Raw genomic sequence first — 19,675 nt, 5'->3', positions numbered from 1 at the left:
CATTCAAGTTAACTATCCACTTTTGTCTGCCACGTTACGTTCTAGGATTGAAGGTCTCCTCTAGTTCAAACCTTGTCGAGTGGATATCATAGACGCGGACGATGTGCGAACAAGCTTGTTCTTGATTTTTTTAAGTTTTTTAACAACCTTAGAACAATATACTTGTACTTCATGTAATTGTCTTTGGGCTCGACGACCACGATCAACAAAGTACTTTCGACACCTACTATATGTTGATTTCACCAAAGCTGTTATGGGTAGGTTGCGACAATCCTTCAGTACCTTATTTACACATTCTGAGAGGTTGGTCGTCATGTGACTATATCTACGTCCTCCGTTATCATAAGCCATGCTCCATTTTTCCTTCGAAATGCGATCAATCCATGTAAATATGACTGGACTCAACTGATGAAACTTTTCTAAGTTATGATCAAATGTATGTTTGCAAGGAGTGTAGGCTGCATCAGAAGGTTTTGTTAGCAACAACAATTTGAAGTATACATGATACGTCAATTAACATCATATTATAAATTAAATCTTACCCAATTTCTTCAACATTTCTTTATGTTTGGCGTTGTTGAATTTGCGATTGAAATTGCTTGCTATGTGTCGGATGTAGTAAACATGATAATCATGGAAAGGTTACCAACCAAGATGTTCGTTAGCAACAACAGACTTTATACTCGCGTGGCGATCAGATATGAAGGATGGTATGCTCATAATAATGGATGATGCATGTGTTGATAGATGCATGTGTTGCGTGGCATGAAATAAAGTAGGGAATCTCGTCAATGGGATTGGTGGAATGCTTTTGTAAATAAGGTTTCTGACACTAGGAATGACGGGGTACCTTAAAAAAAAGACCCCCTCCAAAAATTGTTTGCAAAGAGATCCTGAGATAAATAATTTCTAAAAACGACCCCATTAGCTCATTTTGCCTCCCACACTCCCACCCAAAGAAACAAAGACTATCCCTGGTTTTCAATCTGGCTCCTTCCTCTCTGTCCATGACGACGTCGTCCGGTTCCCTAAAGAACACGATTCCCCCAGGCCTCCAAGAAGTGCTTCTCAACAGAAAACGCCCCCAACAAGAACCCAACAACAATGCCGGACCCTCTTCCTCCACCGAGGACGCTGCCATCGCCGACGATTGCTCCAGCTCCAACTCCAAGCTCATCGTGCTGGTCACCAACAGTGACAGCATTGAGTCACCGGGCCTTACATTCCTCGTCGAAGCCCTCGTGCGTCAGGGCCTCTACGACGTCCATGTCTGCGTTCCTCAATCGTGGGTCCCACCATTCCTCTCCCAAATGTTATTTCATTGCACACTTGCTTGCTTTCGCTTTCTTTGATATTATCTAGTTCGTAAAAAAATGGTTGCTTCAGGGACAAATCGGCTTCGGGCCACTCTGTCACTCGCGGAGAAACCGTCGAAGCTTGTTCGGTACAAATTAATGGCGCCACCGCCTTTGAAGTTTCAGGTTTTGATTCAATTATATCACCCTTTTTTTTTAACTTTTATGTTATTTTTACTCTTTCTTCAAGTCACTGATTAGGATAATAGGGTTCTTAATTGTTTGGAATCTTTACTTTCTTTTAAGGAATTTAGCTTAGTGGTTTACTTACTGTTCAGTGTTCATCACTGTTTTTCTTTATTTTTTTAGATCCGATGTATATGAAGTTCGTGTAGACTTGGTGAGTAGATGATGTGGATTTAGTGCTTTGCTTTTGTTTGCGTATATATATATATATATATAAAAAAAAAGGTGTTTTTCAGTGTATGAAGTTCATGTAAACTTCATTCATGGGTGATGTGGGTTTGCTGCTTTGTTTCTTGTCGTGTATGGATAAAAAAGTTGTGATATTTAACTAAACCGAATGCTGTCGAGTGATTTGTGTTGCCGATCTCACCTATTAGAATAAAGCTTTTGTTTTTGTTGTTGTTGTAATTAATTACTGATAAAATGAATCCAGAGTTGGAAAATGCTTAGTTTTTGGTTTTGTTGTCATAGTTGTACGGTACTTGCATAGATTTCTAATTCTTTTTCTAATTTATAACTCAGGAACTCCTGTGGATTGCGTTTCACTAGCGTTATCTGGGGCCTTGTTTTCATGGTCAAAGCCTGTGCTGGTTAGCATTTATATAATACAATTGATAACTATTTGTGTGCTTCTCATTAACAAAATGCTAAAGATTTACGGATGAACATGATGAAAATTTTAGGTTATTAGCGGAATTAACCAGGGATCAAGCTGTGGTCATCACATGTAAGTTGCTCCCTTATGCATTGAATTAAATTTTACCGTGGTTTCGTATTAAATCTCCATGTGCCCTTAAGCATGAACATATATTCATATCGTGCTTTAAAATTTACCAGGTTTTACTCAGGTGCTGTTGCTGGAGCTAGAGAGGCGTTATTATGTGGTGTACCTTCATTGTCAATATCATTAAATCGGTACGTTGATTTTTATTAATTATATCCGGTTTGAATTGTATTTTCCAGCTGGAGATTATGATTTAGTACTGTTACTACCTTATTCTGGTGCAGGAAGAAGGATGAAAGTCAAGAGACTGATTTCAAGGATGCAGTAGTACTCTGTTTACCTTTAATAAATGCTGCTATCAGGGATGTTGTAAACGGAACTTTCCTCAAAAACTGCTTTCTGAATATAGAAATTCCTAAATCACCTTTAACCAGCAAGGTATACAAATTTAATTGTAATTTGGATAATAATATTGAGCATTTTACTTCAATATGAGAATCTTCTAGGTTTGGGCTATATATTGTACAAAATCTAATATGGATGAGTCATGAGATTTTTGGCTGATAATCAAATATATTTTTCTTCACAATTATCATGTTGCATTCAGGTCTTTAGGTATAAGTGCTTTGTATTTAGGTAATTAGGTTCTGCTTTCAGAGTTTTACTTCTTGTTGCCTTTTTATGGGGATTTGTCTTTTCTTATAATGAAAGTTGACATACATTTGTTGGGACTTGTATGTACTCACAGAGTAATGAGAACGTCTCAGAGAAAGGAACCCAAAGAGGCTTTGATTTCAATTAACTTGTTTGTTTTTCAGCTCAGATTGAAATGTTTGCAGCTTTTAGTTACAAAATTAAGTCTGATTCTTATTCTTTTCTCTTCTGAAAGTTTGGTCATAAGTTGAACAAGAAAACATGGTGTGTAGGATGAGAATGTTTATTCTCACGTTTTAAAAATTGAATTGTATAGGAGACAACAATACTCATAGAAACAATAACTTTATGGATTTATGAACCCTTTTTCTGGGAAATTTCCACTTAAAATGGATATTGAAACATAACAATTTAACATTGTGATTAACCTCTATTTCCCTCCCTGTCTCCTTTCTTAGTTAGGCAATATGTTTAAGTTTTACCATTCATATATTTTGTTTCACTGTGTTTACTGAATTACTGGTTAGTGAACTCTTTTTGGTCCATAGATATAATATGGCGGCTGCTGTGGTATTGTCTTGTTGACAGGGCTTCAAATTGACCAAGCAAAGTATGTGGAGATCCACTCCAAACTGGCAGGCAGTTTCAACTAGCCGGTATCCTCCTGGTCATTTCTTGGCCAGTAAACAAGGCTTTGGTCTTCAGTTTGCACAGATTGGCCGAGATGCCTCTGCTGCTGTAAGTGTCCCAAGTAATGTTATCTTTTGCGCTATCTGTTTCTGTGTAATCTGGTCATTTTTGTGCATCTATTGATGCTGATAGTAGAACCTTTCACATTTTTGGTGTACTTCAGGGTGCAGCTCGGAGATTAACTACACAGAAAAAGAATTTGGAGATTGTTGAATCAATTGGAGCTGCCGGAAAAGCTGATTCCAACAGGGTGAAGAAGTACTTCAGGCTAGAGGTAAATGGGAGGGAGATGGCAATATGGGTCAAATATATGGCTTCTGTTCTTTTCCACGTTAGATTTGTATGACAGAAATGATGTTAAATATATGGCTTCAGTTTTTTTCTACGTTAGATTTGTGTGACAGGAATGATTTTAAACTGTTTCTACTAGTGAACTTAGCTATACTATACTTGTATCTGCAGTTTTTGGATAAACAGCAGGAAGATATAGATGATGATCTAGATTACATGGCACTTGAAAATGGATTTGTAAGTTGGAGAATTAGTTTTATCTTTAAGCATGCTTTTCATTGGGCTGCTACTATATATGCAGTCAAGTTTATTTATTTCCTCTGAATGAACAGGTTGCAGTTACTCCACTCTCTCTTTCTCTTCATACTGAGACCGATATTCAAATGGCAGCTTCTGATTGGATTTCATCTGTGCTTTCTGGTGAACAATAGCCTCAAGCAGAGTTCAGCTTCAGCGTAATTATGTACATTTGAGATTTCTGATGATTCTTTCTTTTCTATGTTCTTGAAAGCAAAGGTCGAGCAGAAGCGGCAGTCACACCTATTCTATAGTTGATATCATCAATCTGCACTCTTTTTTTTTTTGTATGCGTGTAAGATATTTTGTATTCCTCTCTTCATTGTTTCATTTCTTTTGGTCGCTAGTTATTTCTGATGTGTGCTTCCTGTAATCTCCTAGGCATATTTTAAAAATGCCATTTCGTCTGTTTGTAACTTAAAAAACTACTAGCAAAACGCTGGTGCACGTGTCATTGTAATTTTTCGCTAAATTGTTGTTTGAAAGATAGTTTTAAGCTTGGTTTGATGGTTTGTAGCCTCTGGTCAGATATCTAGCAGCCTTGTATGGATTTTGACCTTTCAAAATATTTTTTTTTCAATGTTAAAATGTTTAATGAAATTGTTTAAAAGATTCCTGAATATTATCTTAGTAATTGCACCACTTGCAGTCAAACGTATGTTAGTTGATTTCACTTTTTTTTTTAAGTTCCTAAGAAAAATTACATATTTAGAGTGTAACAGTAAGACAGTAGCACATGGCGATATAGTTAGGTTTCTTTACAAGTGGTAGCTCTATTTTATGACCTGACAGGTAGAATTAGAAATAGGGCAGTGACAAGTTCCCACATCACTCATTCAGCCTTTAAAAGTTAAAACCCAATTAGTACGAACTAGTTTGAATAACGATTAGTTTTTTTTTTAATGAAATAATGGCTAGTTTGATATATGATAAATAAAGATAAAAAAGTTATAACTTTTTTTTTTATAAAAAAAACGGTGAAAATAACTAAAGTCACATGATTATTGCAACATATTTTTTTGTCATTAGAATTGATGAAAATTACATAATTAAAACCTAAATAATTAATAAAAAAAACACATTATAATAACTAGCATAATTACTCAAGTCCATATTTTTCTCTAATTTTGTTAAATATGCTTTGATGAAGTTGTAGTTGTATATATGTCATTTTAGTGATATCTTTGAAGAGGATTTGTAAGTAAATCTCTTTCTCTTCCAACTTGTTCTCTTTCTCCTTCAATCTACTGCTTTCATGCTTGGCGCATGCCAAATCTTCTAATGCCGAAACCTCTGACTTGATTATCTCTTCCATAGCTATGAGATTAACAAAAAATGAAGATTTTCTTTTTCTTTTTCATGATTCCTTTTAATGTGATTTTGTCTACGCTTACTTCGTGTAACGGTTTATTGTTGCAAGTTTTTTCCATCATTAACCTCATGCATTGTTCTTCATACTCACCATTCATGAAATCTTTGATGATTTCACACTCAAGTTTTGTGAAAATTTGATACTTATTTGCACAATTGAGACATGTGAAAATCTTCTTCCTACAAGTAAACAATATATAAAGAGTTACAGTATGATGACTAATTTGACCAATGACTATTTTTTTATTATAAATAGAATAACAACTAGTTTTAAATTATAATTTTTATCTTTACGAAAATAAAGATAGAAATAGTGAAAATAACTAAAGTCAAACAATTATGGAAACATATTTTTGTTATTAGAATTAATAAAAATTACATACAATAACTAGCATAATTACTTAAGTCTGTATTTTTCTTTGATGAAGTTGAAATTGTGTATCTGTCATGAAAGCAGTATCCTTGAAGAGGATTTGTAAGTCAACCTCTTTCTTCTTCAACCAGTTGCATTAAAACTTACACGTGTTAAATCTTTTAATGCTGAAACTTTTGATTTAATTATTTATTTATTTGGTTTTAGTTATTTTTGATAAAATAATAATTTTTTTGTTAACAAATTTCTGATACAAATTAGGGGTGTTTGAGGATTGGATTTAATTGGTTTTGAAGAGAGAAACCATCCAATCATTTTAGTTTAAATTTTTAATCTAATTCAATCTAAGTTAAAGCAATTTAGATTGAATTGTTTTTCGATTTAATCACACTTTTAATATTTTTTAGAAAATATTAAATAAAAGATAAGATATATAATAAAAATAACTTAAAATATCAAATATTTTATTTATATCTCATTATATAACTTATAATATAATATTTAATCATCTTAACTCAAATAATTAGTAAAGGTATCTTTGATTAAATGTATTTTTCATAAATAGATATAAATTGTATATATGATAATTTTTATAAATATATAAGAAATAAAAATGGAAATGAATGATATTATAAATTTATAAATAAAAATACATATATATGTATATATTTGGTTTGAATCAGTTTTTAAAGTTAAATCCAATCTGATCTAATAAATAAAATTAATTTTACAATTGTTTGGATTGGTTTTTTATCAGTTCATATGATTTTTTTTTTGTTTAATTTTTTTAGTTTATATTGGATTTGATTGGTTTATAAACCCCTACTACGAATTATCCACCGGACTTAGACTTGAATTAGGTTGAGTACCACTCGATCGGACGAAGTACTTGTTTTTGTTGACGATGGAATATTATTAGTGAATTACTATTATGAGATCGTAATACGAAAAAAAAACATTTTGTCAAAAACAAAAAGAAAACCTTCCGGGTCGGGCAATAGAAACCCGAACTTGAAAGAGGCAAAACTCCGATCCACGTTGAGGTTGGAGCTTGGAGTGATACTGCTTTGCATTGATTAGGGTTTAGGAAGCGTTTCTTTGAGTGAAACACGAAGGAGGAATGGCGTCTCTGAGAAGTGGAGCTTCTTCGTTGTTGACTCGGCTATCCAAATCGCTTCTTCTTCATTCCAAAAACCCTAATCCTCATTCTCAGTTATTACTCCCTTCTCTCTCACGGCTCCCCGGTGCGATTTCTCCCCAAAACGACGCCGAATTCCCCCACAAACAAGGCTTTCTCTACCCCTGTGGCCTCCCCTCTCTCCGCTTCTTCTTACCTCAAGGTACACTTCCTTACATTTCAAATGCAATTTTCGTTTATGTTTCATGCATTGGTCCAATGCAGGATTATGCATTGCTGTGATGCGTGTTCACTATTTTCAGTTTTTTATTGATTCAACATGCTTATTGAAATCTGTTTCGTGTTCTGTCAGCCCTTAATTTAAATGTAATAGTTGATTTTGAAGGGAACTTACTTACTTTTCCAGCAATTTTCTTGCAATTCATCTCTCTGTGTGTAATATAAATGTAAATATAGATAATTCTATATATAAAAGATGTGATATTGAAGAAAAAAATGATTTTTTTTCTTAAATTAGAATTTATCATTGTTTTGCAGGGGACGCTCCTTCATCAGATGATCCTATGCTTTTATTCCCCAAAAGAACGTATCAACCAAGCGTTATTCGACGGAAGAGGAACCATGGATTTTTTGCTCGGTAAATCCCTTATCTTTTTTGGTTACATGTTCATTTATCATGAGAAAAGCAAATAGAAAAGATGACTAGTTAGTAGTTAAGCTAACCCTTCCTTTTCTTCTGCATGAGTGCCAAACTTGGTAAATTTTAAAACTCTAGCGGAGAACGTCATCATCCTGCAGCATACTCTCTGACTATGCAAATGCCTAATTTATGTAGAGGATTTGAAGGAATTAGATGATCAATTATTCTTGATGCCTCATACAATTTCGTTATACCTTCTATTGCTTTCACTTAGCTTGTTGGCATAGGTGAATTCATAGCATGGAAATGGCCAAGAATATTCAAAAACCTTTTCAATTAATAAAAAGCAAAACCTATGCCTGAATTATGAACAGATTGTTTCATTGAATGTGACAATACGTTTGAGTGCTATCTTTCCTTTTGTTGCCTATGCCTCTAGACAGTGGTTGCTTTGTTTTTGGCATAGATAAATGGGTGTCTTATTTTATACTATGACCAGGAAAAGTGGCATATGAAATGCATCCTTGTTGGCTCAAGGACCATTGCTTTTTTTTTTCTTGTCTGGCATACTCGCTTGTGATTAATTGGATAGAAATGGTGAAACTTATATATAGCTGGTATGCAAATTTGCATCTGTAATCTCTAAAACACAACTATGCTGTGTAGATGACATAATTTTTCTTTACATGAGCAGGAAAGCAACCAAGGGTGGCAGAAGAGTAATTGCTCGAAGATTAGCCAAGGGTCGGTTCAGGATCACTGCTTAGTATCATTGCATTGACATTGGAGTTAAAGATTCAATCTAGAAAGTTAGTGCACTTCATGGTAAGGCCCAGTGATACAAGGTTTGGTTGGGAGGTGGGGTGGGAGTTTTTTCTGAGTACAGTCAGCAATGAACAATTTTTTAGACAACTATTGTGTATGGATATGGTTTTTTTGAGAGCATTGTCTATGGATATGTTAACATTCTGTTTATTGACTATTTGAAATTCTCGTGAGTAGTTGCAATAATTTGTAACTCTAGGATTAGTTTTATGTCGAGCACTGCAGAATACTGTAGCTTTCTGGGTGTAAAGAAGCTTGTTGATTTGTGCTTGTTGTGATTTCTAACTTTTATGTCAATTCATTGGCCTACGAGGGTTTAAAGATAAAACTAAGACTGATGCAGCAAAATAATTGTTTTTATTTATGCATTGCCTACCTATTTTGAAAGAGCTACATTTTAAAGGCTAAAATATATTTTTCGTCATCATAAATATCGAAATGTTCGGAATTTGTCCCTACAAAATTTTGAATATGTTTTTCGTCCTCACAAAATCTAAATATGCAATTTTTTGGCCCGGACCTAGGTTAGGGAAATTTGAACCTATGTGGGTCATGACTAGCCTTTATCAATGCTCAATATGTGTCATTGTTTTTCATGTCACTTGCACACACAACCACTGTGTACGCCATCAACCTTGAAGACATTTGCACGCACACCCACCCTGGTCCTCCATGCGCGACATTCCTCCACCAAATTTGTGCTTCATGCTCAATACCCCACCTCTGTGACCACCACTTTTTGTCATGACACTCAGGTCCATAAAGGAGCTACGTGCAACCACTCCCGATCTAGTCCGTGTCACGCACGACCATTACCCCATTGTGACTCAGATCCATACGTGCACCTTTGCGCCACCAGCCTCATCGTGAAAGAGGGGATATGAAATCAATGAATTTGGTTTGATGGTGGTGGTTGGATTTGGTTGCACGGTGGTTGGATTTGGTTGTGCGATGGTCGGTGGTGGTTGGGTTGGATTGTGTGGTGATCGTTGGTGGTGGTTTAGTGTAGTGAACTCAGATTGTTATTGGTGGTTGCTGATGTCTCTAGCAAGGCCACAAGGAACTAAGGAATTTTCTACATCAATTGTTGGTGGTGTTTTAAACATCGGTTATAATAATAATTGATGTCAAAAAGTTGGGGGAAAAAAACTGTCAGTCTCCGGTCAACATATACTAAGCTTGGATTAAGCTTGGGTTACCAAACTTACAAAATATTAATACATTTAATTTTGTGAGGATGAAAAACATAAAAAAAATCACAATAATAAATTCCAAACATTTCGAAAAAAAAATATATTTTAATTTTTCTCAACTAAATTAACACTTCAATTTTTACACAAGGCTGACCACATGACATATGTTAATGCTAATACTATCAATTTTATCTATCATATTTATTATATTTAACTCTGAAAAAAAAACGGAAGTCAAATACTTCTATTAATCATTGTAAACGTTAATTACCGGTTACAATAATTTAATATTCTCAGTTGTTATTATAAGGTTAAATTAACTAATTTATTAGGATTAAAAAACTAATTAATTTAATTGAGAACATTAAATTTTTTTTCAATTAATATATTTTTTTAAAATTACTCCCATAAACAAAACTAACAAATATTAATGTGTTATTATTTATCTCAGTACCATGTTATTTTATAACTAACATTAATTAAGAAAATTTTTTCTGAAAAAATAATTAATAAAAAAATAGTTTAGATTGAATCTTATAAAAACATCAGATCACACTTTTAATTTGAAATTTGGACCTTATAATAAGGATGGAAGGAAGTAAATTGTTTTCCATGAATTATAAAAAGATTTTTAAAAGTACTTTAAATAAAAAAGTATAAATTTTTTAATAAGTGATATTAATTAGTTCAGAAAAGACTTATCTTAAAAAATACTTTAGATTTCTATAAAAAAAATATTTTAGACTTAAATATACAATAGGCTTGGTTTACATAGATCTTGTTTAGTTCAATTTAATTTTTATGCTGATTTGAATGGTGACCAACCTTTACTCATTATTTGAACATAAGGTTCGAACTTACCTTATTTTATTGATATGGGCTTTTTTAAATGATTTGACTTGATGTTTAAAAAGTTTAATTTGATTTTCAAACTTATCTAAAGAATTTTTTATAATGTGGATTTTAGTTAAGTAAATTAATAGGCTAACCTTTAAATAGACCAACTAAAATAAATAAATATATAAGCTTTTTTTTTTATTGGATTGATTATGTTTATGGGCACCCCTAATTTTATCCCTGAACCTAATTGTCATCAACCTTATTATCTTCAAGTTATCATTCTTTTGTTTCATGACTTGGTTTCTGTATGTACATTATTATAGTACATAAAAAAGTCTTGCAATGTTGGATCGGTTTATTTATGAGCACCCATTATTTCCTCCCTTAGCCTAATGTCTCATCAATCTTATAATCGTCAATGTATTATTCTTGTGTTTCATGACTTAGTATTTGTGTGTATATTATTTTAGTACATAAAAAAAAGTCTTACAAAGCATTGGAATTGAGAATAGTAGTTGATAAATGCTCTCCTCTCTTAATAAGATACTTTTAAGGAAAAAACTATTAAGATATACATGAGAGCCAAAACTCAAATACCTTGAATGTGGTGAACGTAACAATGCAACAAACATGAAGTTGAAATCATAATTTATTAATTATAAAATGAGACTCAATAAATAAATAATGTAACACCTTTTATCCCGATATATATATATATATATATATATATATATATATATATATATATATATATATATATATATATATATATATATATATATATATATATATATATATATATATATATATATATCTCGTCAAAGTTTTATTAAATCAGTGAAATAAAATAAAATAAAATAACATCATGCAATTAAAATAAAAATTTATCCCTAATGTCACAACTTATCAGAGTATTGTGTCACAACGTTCTCTATTACGAGGTTCTTTAAAGTCATCCACCTAGTCATCTATTCTCACGAACATAAGGTTTGAAATCATCACAGGATCCAAACACAAATAGTACACAAGGAGTGAATTATCACATTAAAAAAACAAATAAGCAAAGACATGATCAAAATAAATTATAGATGTATTTATAACATAACTCAACTTAATACAATCCATGCCACTTCACCACTTTATTATTTAAAATTCATTTTTCAATCATCAATCACATTACACATGAATCACACACTCGGGTCAAGACATAATAACACTCATCAATTTCATAATAAACAATTAGCAGGCGTTGTGTAACAATTATACTAAGACTCGAGCCTATATGCAATGTGGTACCATGTTAGTTAAAAATCACATTAGGGCACTTAGGAGTACATAGCAAGACACACCACACAATGGGTATGTCAGGTCACTCTCATTAAGTAAAATCATAAGGTGACCAATTAGAGTCACTTTGTTTTACGAGAATGTTTCAACCATATGGGATCAACATAGGCTAAAAGGAGCACTCAAACCGAGTGTCTTTACCCGTAAGGCATAGACTCCGAAGAATTCATTAGTGTCTCACCTTCCTAATGCAAATCCAACCCCTAAAACAATTTTTGCACGCAGACACTGCTCATGAGTTATACAATACACATGACCTCACACTCGTATTTCAAACATGTTTAACACATTGCGCTACAATTTAACACTTTAGATTCCTAACTAGGAATCCTACACTTTCACTTTAACAATTTTCATAAACACTTTTCTCAAGGTAAACACTAGTCGGGTTATTCTATAATTCACAGCTTACAACACAAGTATTGTCACATCAAGTGTTAACCACACACTTATTCACAACCAAATTTCATGTCAACAATTTTAACATATCATAATGTCACAATTTACCATCACATGTTTACGTGTATCTCACAAATCAACGCATGTTCAACTTTGCACTTATACTCAATCTCAATAACAATGTTATGATTTCAAAGCAACATGTTATCTCACAATTCATCACATATTCAATTTATCGCTTACACACAATTTTAATCACAATTTCATGATCTCAATATTACAATCTCGTAATTATAATCATACGTGAAGAATTATAGTACAATAAACATCCTAAAATAAATCTCAATATAATTCCCTAAGGATCCCTACACATGTTCATTTTAACTCAAATTACGATAAACTCATCACTTACCTCTAAGCGAGCTCACGGGTGTAGTCCAATAGTGATAGCGGCATCTTTAGCGGTTCCGTGAGACTCCTTAAGTTTTTTCTCTGATTGTTCTGCTAGGATTTTCAAGCGTTACAGAGAAGGAGACGAAATTGTAACCTTCATTTCATTGTCAACGTGCGAGACTAATTTCTCTCTTCAAAAAAATTATTTACATATATGCGGGAAATAAGTTCTGAACGGTGGGTGTGTGCAAAAATAAGTTTCAAATCTCGTATTCAAATTTCATGACGATCCAATGGTTAATGAGTTTGAGATCGTCATTTTATTGAGGTAGGTTTGAGTGTATACAAGAAAAATAGAGGATTTTGGAAAAGGGAGAAAGAAAAACGACGAGAGGAAAATAGAGCGTAGAGACGTGTGGTAAATGTAAAAAGTGACATATTATGTCTCTATTTATAGTTAGGGTATCCTGAGTCTATTATTTACTCTTTTTTTATTTTATCATTTTATATAAAGAAAATCTATTTTACTCATTGTCAAATGAATAAATAACTTTTTTAAAAAAACATATATTTATTTTATTTACCTTAAAACTATTATTTTAATTAATAAAACTATTTCTCTTATTTATTTAATTAAATTTTTTTATTATTTTTCTAAAATTCTATTTATTTTAAATAAAATAATTTTTTATTTATTTTACGAAAAATGAGATATTACAAATAAAGATGAGAATAATACTAATTTCATTTTAAAAAAAATACAAATATCTCTGTAGCAATTTGTGCTCTCCTCTTGTAATTGACTTCCATGTGAAGAAAAGGCACACGAATATGAAATGAATCTGAATATGGCCCATAAGAAAGATAAACTTTCTGCAACTGATTGTTATAGAAACTTATTGGAGTACCCCCCTACCCGGCCCAAAAACAAAGGCAAACCCACTTTAAGGAAAAGTATGGAGCATACGCGGTAGCTGTGAGTACGGACTTTGGTGGGATTTCCATCTGCTTTGTTTCATTGCAATTTGCAAAGATGAATGAATGATTGAAAGACAATAATCAACGCAAATAACAGAAAGCAAAAGGGGGTATGCATAAAATAAGCTTATTATTGGAAGGGCCAGGGCTATATGTGTGCCTATGTCATTCTAAGATTATTTTCAAAAGCACCACCAAAAAATTTATGTATAAGTGACAAAATTCAGTGACGAATTTTTTTTATCACTAATACTTTAGTTATTTTTTTTAAAAAAATATGTTATGGTATAATCATAATTTGGAAATGTTCATGAAACATGCATGTTCTCATCAGAAGACCTCAGGGAAAAAGTATAGAAAATAATGCGGTTACAATTCCCTTCTCTGCTTGGTTAACACATGGAATCTCAAAATCATTTTCTACTGTGATTTTGACAGTAATTAAGCAATATAGGGGGATATTTCTTTTTGGGTGTGGGGAGAAATTATAATCGGATTCACCAGGGAACAATGACCAATCAATCAATGTAATTATCAATTGTCACCAATTCACAACAAAAAATGTTTTGGTATATGCTCTATGTTTAATTAGTTAATTTCATTTCGGTTACTTTTTAACGTCTAATTAAGAATGAAGTTTTTTTTTTTTTATCGGTGGAAGTAGAAAATCAAAAGATAGGTATTAAAAAATTTACATTAATTCACTCACATTATTTCATCAAGTTAGACCTCCTTATTAATTAAAAATAAAGTTTAATTAAAGAGAGAGAACCACGAGAAGACAAGCGTAATCACCCTCCTTCAAATTTTCTCACATACTTTCTTGTGTATAATATTGTTTCTTCAAATAAAATACACACTAGGAAAAAAGTATCATAGGAAGTAGGAACGATATAGAACCAACAAGAAGACAAAACACAAAAGGTGGCTAATTTTAAACATTGAGATCATAGGAATCTTGAACACTTCCAACCTTCCGAATTTTGAAATATCTCCGACATTATCTCACTCAATCTAACCTTTATGACAAAACCCAAGAAACTAACGGTTTAATTGGTCTTTCTCGAGGCATTTCAATAATGTAATATGGTCATGTCGTCAAGTTAGGCAACCCAAATATAACTTGTAAATCACGATGCAAATTATAAATCAAATCACTTTCATGCAAATTGTTTATCAGAGATATATTTATTTTTCTTTTTAGATCGCCTAAAAGGGTAATAAAGTGTAGAAGCATCAAATTGTTATTTTTTTAGAAAACGGAACATTTGAACTCCACATTTGTATACATTATCTTTCTAACGTGCATACACGGACGTGTACTATAAGTTGTCCATGATAATGACTTAACATTTCACTAGAAGAAACCAAGTAGGTAGGAACAAACTCGTTTGAAAAAAAAAATGATAGTAACACATTTTCTAATACATCTTCTAAAAAAACATATTTTCTAACATACTTATTATATAATTCTTTTTTATTGATTAGAATAGATTAAAAATTATAAAATCACAAGAAGAGTTCATTAAATAAGAAATGAAACCTATACAATTTTGTAATTTATAAAAATTCAACCAATAATAAAAAGTGTTAAAATAGTGTATTCTTTATATTTCTTAAAAATAATAATATGATAGAAAGTGTTTTAGTATGAGTTTTAACTTCAATGCAAAATATAAGAGATCAAGGCAGCTTATTCACTGTGGTCTCCATCAGCTTAAAAATACCAGCTATTTAGTGTTTGATAAGACTTTTAAGGTAACTTTTATATTATTTAATTATTTTTTAGAAAATGGAACATTGAACTCTAAGTGCAAATTATGTAATTATATTAAATATTGGACGGAAGAATTTTTTTCATTCATAATAATTTTATTTAACTTTAACATAATTTTTTTTGGCCTATAACACCTGTTGTGCTATATATCCTAAAAAAGACCAATTAAACTTTTTTTAAAACATATTAATTAAGGAAGCTAAGCTTATTGGCAAAGAAAAAGGAAGGCTAAGGCCATAGTTTACTTATTTATTATGTAGACGTATAAATAAATCTTATAACATTTATATAATTATAAATATAATTATTTATATATTATTTCATAAAAAATGTTTTTTTCTTCAATTATATAGCTATTATAACGTTTAGAATTAATCTATGCTTTTGACCTCTTTTAGGTTACAAACGGATTTTATATGTGTGTGTGTGTGACTAAAATAGAGTATATAAATAATTCAATCTCTTGAGTTATGAAATTCAAATTTAAGATATCTGGGCTTTGGTGTATTTAAACAAAGGACAAAACTTAAAAGCTATTTGTGACGCAAATTTGATCCATTTGTTTTTGTTTTCTCCTGTTTATCCATTACGAGATGAAGCGATCATTTTTTCTTCTTCAATATATTTGTCAAAGTTTAGCCAATTTTGAAGTCGTCTTTCCTGCGTAAGAAAGCCAAAGTCAAGATAAGATTTGAATTTCTCGTAATTATGGATTTGCCACTTAATTAGTAATTACCCAATCCAAACCATTAAATAAAGATTACAAATTCCATGTTTAATTAATTTCGATAAATCCAACTTAAAATAAGTACTACTACTGTATTTGAGATATGAACCACCTCATTTTCATAAACAAGTGCCTATTGATGACTGTCTAAATGTATGAAGACACGGAATCCATTTCGGCCAATATAGAATGGATCCTTAATTACAACATTCCGTACGATGTACAATAATTAATTTAATTATCTGCGATATTTTTGGGTATAGGAAAAAAGAAAAATAGAGGAAGATGCCAAAACATAGTTTCACTTTACTGCAATGTGTATATAACTCTTAACTTAATAAGTGCATAGTTTTATACCAATCAACGTCGAAGAATCTTAATTAACAAACGTTTATCTTTGAGTGCAAGATAGTCATAACATTGGTGCATGCTTTAAAAAGCTCTCTGATGACGCCATAAAGTATAAAGTATATGCATGATCATTGGACTCCTACCTAGGTCACACTTAAGGACACTTTGTCCTCGATCGAGTTGACCATGATGTGGACGTCTTTTGTTCTTGTTCGACATCGTCATCCATTATTAATGTTACACACACAAAGAGAGAAAAGAGAGTGAGCTAGAGAGGAAGCAATAGAACAATTAATGAGTTAACAAAATATATATATATATATATATATATATATATATATATATATATATATATATATATATATATATATATATATATATATATATATATATATAGCTCTGCATCAATAATTCACATATATAGAATTAGATGACAAATATGTGAAAAAACCTAGACACATTTTTGGAACTTCAGCAAGCATTGTTTAATAGAAGTGCGCCTGAACTAGCAAGGTTCAGGTTTACCAACAAGAGAGAATCTACACTTTTGTGCAAAAGTTCAAGAAACAATTAATGCATGGAAATAACTGAGCTCATTGATCATTAAAGAGATTCCCCCACATTATTAAATCAAATGTACCATAAATAGATAAAAATTAAATTTATATCTATAAATAGTACCAACGTTCAAGACTCCCATCCTGAAGGAATAGGGTTTGGGACTATTTGGCTGCTTGATGCTGCTGATGAAGTTGTTGAAGAAGGCAACGATGACATGAAGGCATCAATGTACTCTAATTGATTTGATGCCACTGTTAGATCTTGTGAATAACACTGAAATTTTGCTGTAGTAGCCTCATGTTCTTGGATACTACAAACATAATCCTCAATGTCACTAACTTTTGGCACAATTGGTTCTACTAATTGACCTTCATAATGCTGCAATAATGCCATTGGGTTGAAGAATTTGTCAACAACATAATGTAAAGTGGTATCATCACTTTTGATAATCTGGTCATTTTCTTGATTTGGATTGAGATGTAGAGCTACACAACCCAATGACCATGTGTCTTCATAAGAGGATGGATTATTGGAAGATAATGGTAGTACTATTTCTGGTGTTGGATTCTGAATATGAAGAAAATTGTTGGCATTGTAATTGCTATCAATGCCTAACTTTACATCATTATTAATATGATCAAAACCTTCTAGGATTGGGGATATTGGTGTGGTGGGAAGGTAGAGCTGGTCTGCGTGATGATGAAAATTTAGGATCACATTAGGGTTTGCAGTAAAAGGGAATAAACTTTCCATGGTGCCAACATTAAAGCCGGGGCTGTGAAAATCAGAAAATGTGGCTAAAGGAGGAATATTAACATCACGAGAAAGGAGTTTCTTCTTTATGCTTGAATTCCAAAAGTTTTTCACCTCATTATCTGTTCTTCCAGGTAGGTGCTTGGCTATCTGAGCCCATCTGTACCCAAAAAGTTTACTCTTGTTGAGAAAAAAGTAGATAAAACAACCTTTTGATAATAATGTTGATGATGCACATGAATAGAAAAAAAAAAGTAGAAAAAGAAAGGAGCATGTGTGGCTATAGCAATGGTTATACCTGTTCCCTAAAATGCAGTGGAGTTCAATAATGAGGGCTGCTTCTTGAGGAGAGAAACTTCCACGTTTCAAATCAGGTCTTAGATAATTTATCCATCTTAATCTGCAACTCTTTCCACACCTCTGAAGGCCTAAGCACACATCATGAAATTATGAACATATAATTAATAAAAAAACTCAGAAAGTTTTAAGACCTACTTAATGAAGAAACTGAGAAATTAATAACATATATAGAGGGTGCTGAAAAAAACATTAATAGTAGTGTAGAGTTGTTAATTATATATGTCTATATATGTGTGTGTATATACCTGCAAGTTTTGGGACAGAACTCCAGCAACCATGTCCATAAGTTGTGATGTAGTTGATGAGTTTTTCATCTTCTTCAGGTGACCATAGCCCTCTTTTGACCTTCTGCTTGTTGCAGCAAGAGTGATGCCCCATGTCTTTCTTTTCTTTCTTACTTTCTCTCCCTATCTGAAGTCTCAAAGTACTAATAAATACATCCAATTAATGGATACACCAACAATATCAGTTTTTGTGTTATTTGTGAAGAGAAAAAGTGAGATATTGAGGATAAAGGAAAACTAGCTCTAGTTTCTAGCTTTTAGCCCAAATTAACAAAGAGGTTGCATTGAATAATAATATGAAAAGAATGCAGACTTAACACAGAAATGGATGATATAATGCAGAAGCAGAAGTGAGTGTACATTGAGGTGGTGAATTTAATGTGGAAGGTGAAACATATGGTGGCCCAGTTAAGGTTTTGTGGAATAGAGGTAAAAGCTGCTGTGTCACCCTGTAAGAGTTGTATGTCTTATAAAGGATTCTTCATTGCTCACTGGGCTAATGGGGTGCACATGTGTCACACATGCAGGTGGTAGGACCCTTTAATTTGTGTTGACAGGTCCCACATTGGACATATACATGATTTTTAAATTACTGTCCACAATCACAATATTACAATCATAACATTAATGTATTTTGACTTTCTGCAATCACATCCTAATTGCAATTGTAAATTGCAACCATCAGTTATATTTTTCATAATTACCCACAATGTCAGGATTTTGTAGTTCACTTCAACACGATCACAATCATGACCACACTAGCAATTTAAAATCATATATGAACATATGTCATGTGCAGACGAACAAAGCTTTACAAACAAAAAAAGATATTGGTGAAACTTAATATATTTTGCTGATGCCTGACGTATACTTGCCAATATTGTCCCTTTGAAAATGGTAACAATTAGAAAAAGGTGTGTGGTTTTAACGAATGAGATTGTATTTGGAAGGGATCATGATCATCTCCTGCGTCTCTAGCAGGATTTTCTTTGCAGTTAGACCATTTGTCATCTTTCTCTTTAGTTACAGTACATTAATAAACTTGAATAATAATATAAAATAATTTTTATATACATTCATCTAATTATAAATTATGATTAATATAATATTTTTAAGATGATTATTTATTATAAAAATTAATAAATTTATTATATATAATAATAATTTA

The 19,675-nt window shown here is 32.0% G+C and overlaps 3 protein-coding genes across 3 annotated transcripts; 2 read left to right on the top strand and 1 right to left on the bottom strand.

Moving 5' to 3' along the window:
* Nucleotides 1–914: 914 nt before the first annotated feature.
* LOC114423056 (5'-nucleotidase SurE-like) lies at nt 915–4,774 on the top strand. The gene is made up of 10 exons (XM_028389664.1): nt 915–1,285; nt 1,387–1,481; nt 2,064–2,131; nt 2,225–2,268; nt 2,379–2,456; nt 2,550–2,703; nt 3,508–3,657; nt 3,773–3,883; nt 4,072–4,137; nt 4,233–4,774. The coding sequence occupies exons 1-10, from the start codon at nt 1,008–1,010 to the stop codon at nt 4,329–4,331; spliced, it is 1,143 nt and encodes a 380-aa protein (XP_028245465.1). The 5' UTR covers nt 915–1,007; the 3' UTR covers nt 4,332–4,774.
* Nucleotides 4,775–6,969: 2,195 nt separating this feature from the next.
* LOC114422726 lies at nt 6,970–8,872 on the top strand. Its single transcript, XM_028389223.1, has 3 exons — nt 6,970–7,281; nt 7,617–7,716; nt 8,414–8,872. Exons 1-3 carry the CDS (start codon nt 7,062–7,064, stop codon nt 8,484–8,486), a joined length of 393 nt encoding a protein of 130 aa, XP_028245024.1. The 5' UTR covers nt 6,970–7,061; the 3' UTR covers nt 8,487–8,872.
* An 8,080-nt stretch (nt 8,873–16,952) lies between these two features.
* LOC114424648 (transcription factor MYB26-like) lies at nt 16,953–18,930 on the bottom strand. Its single transcript, XM_028391510.1, has 3 exons — nt 18,469–18,930; nt 18,162–18,291; nt 16,953–18,023 (listed from the first exon to the last, which is right to left on the bottom strand). The coding sequence occupies exons 1-3, from the start codon at nt 18,599–18,601 to the stop codon at nt 17,237–17,239; spliced, it is 1,050 nt and encodes a 349-aa protein (XP_028247311.1). The 5' UTR covers nt 18,602–18,930; the 3' UTR covers nt 16,953–17,236.
* Between the last annotated feature and the right edge of the window lie 745 nt (nt 18,931–19,675).

The sequence above is a fragment of the Glycine soja genome, chromosome 8, assembly GCF_004193775.1.
Source record: "Glycine soja cultivar W05 chromosome 8, ASM419377v2, whole genome shotgun sequence".
NCBI lineage: Eukaryota > Viridiplantae > Streptophyta > Magnoliopsida > Fabales > Fabaceae > Glycine > Glycine soja.
Note: the sequence above shows the minus strand (reverse complement) of the source record. Positions and strands in the feature narration are given on the sequence as shown.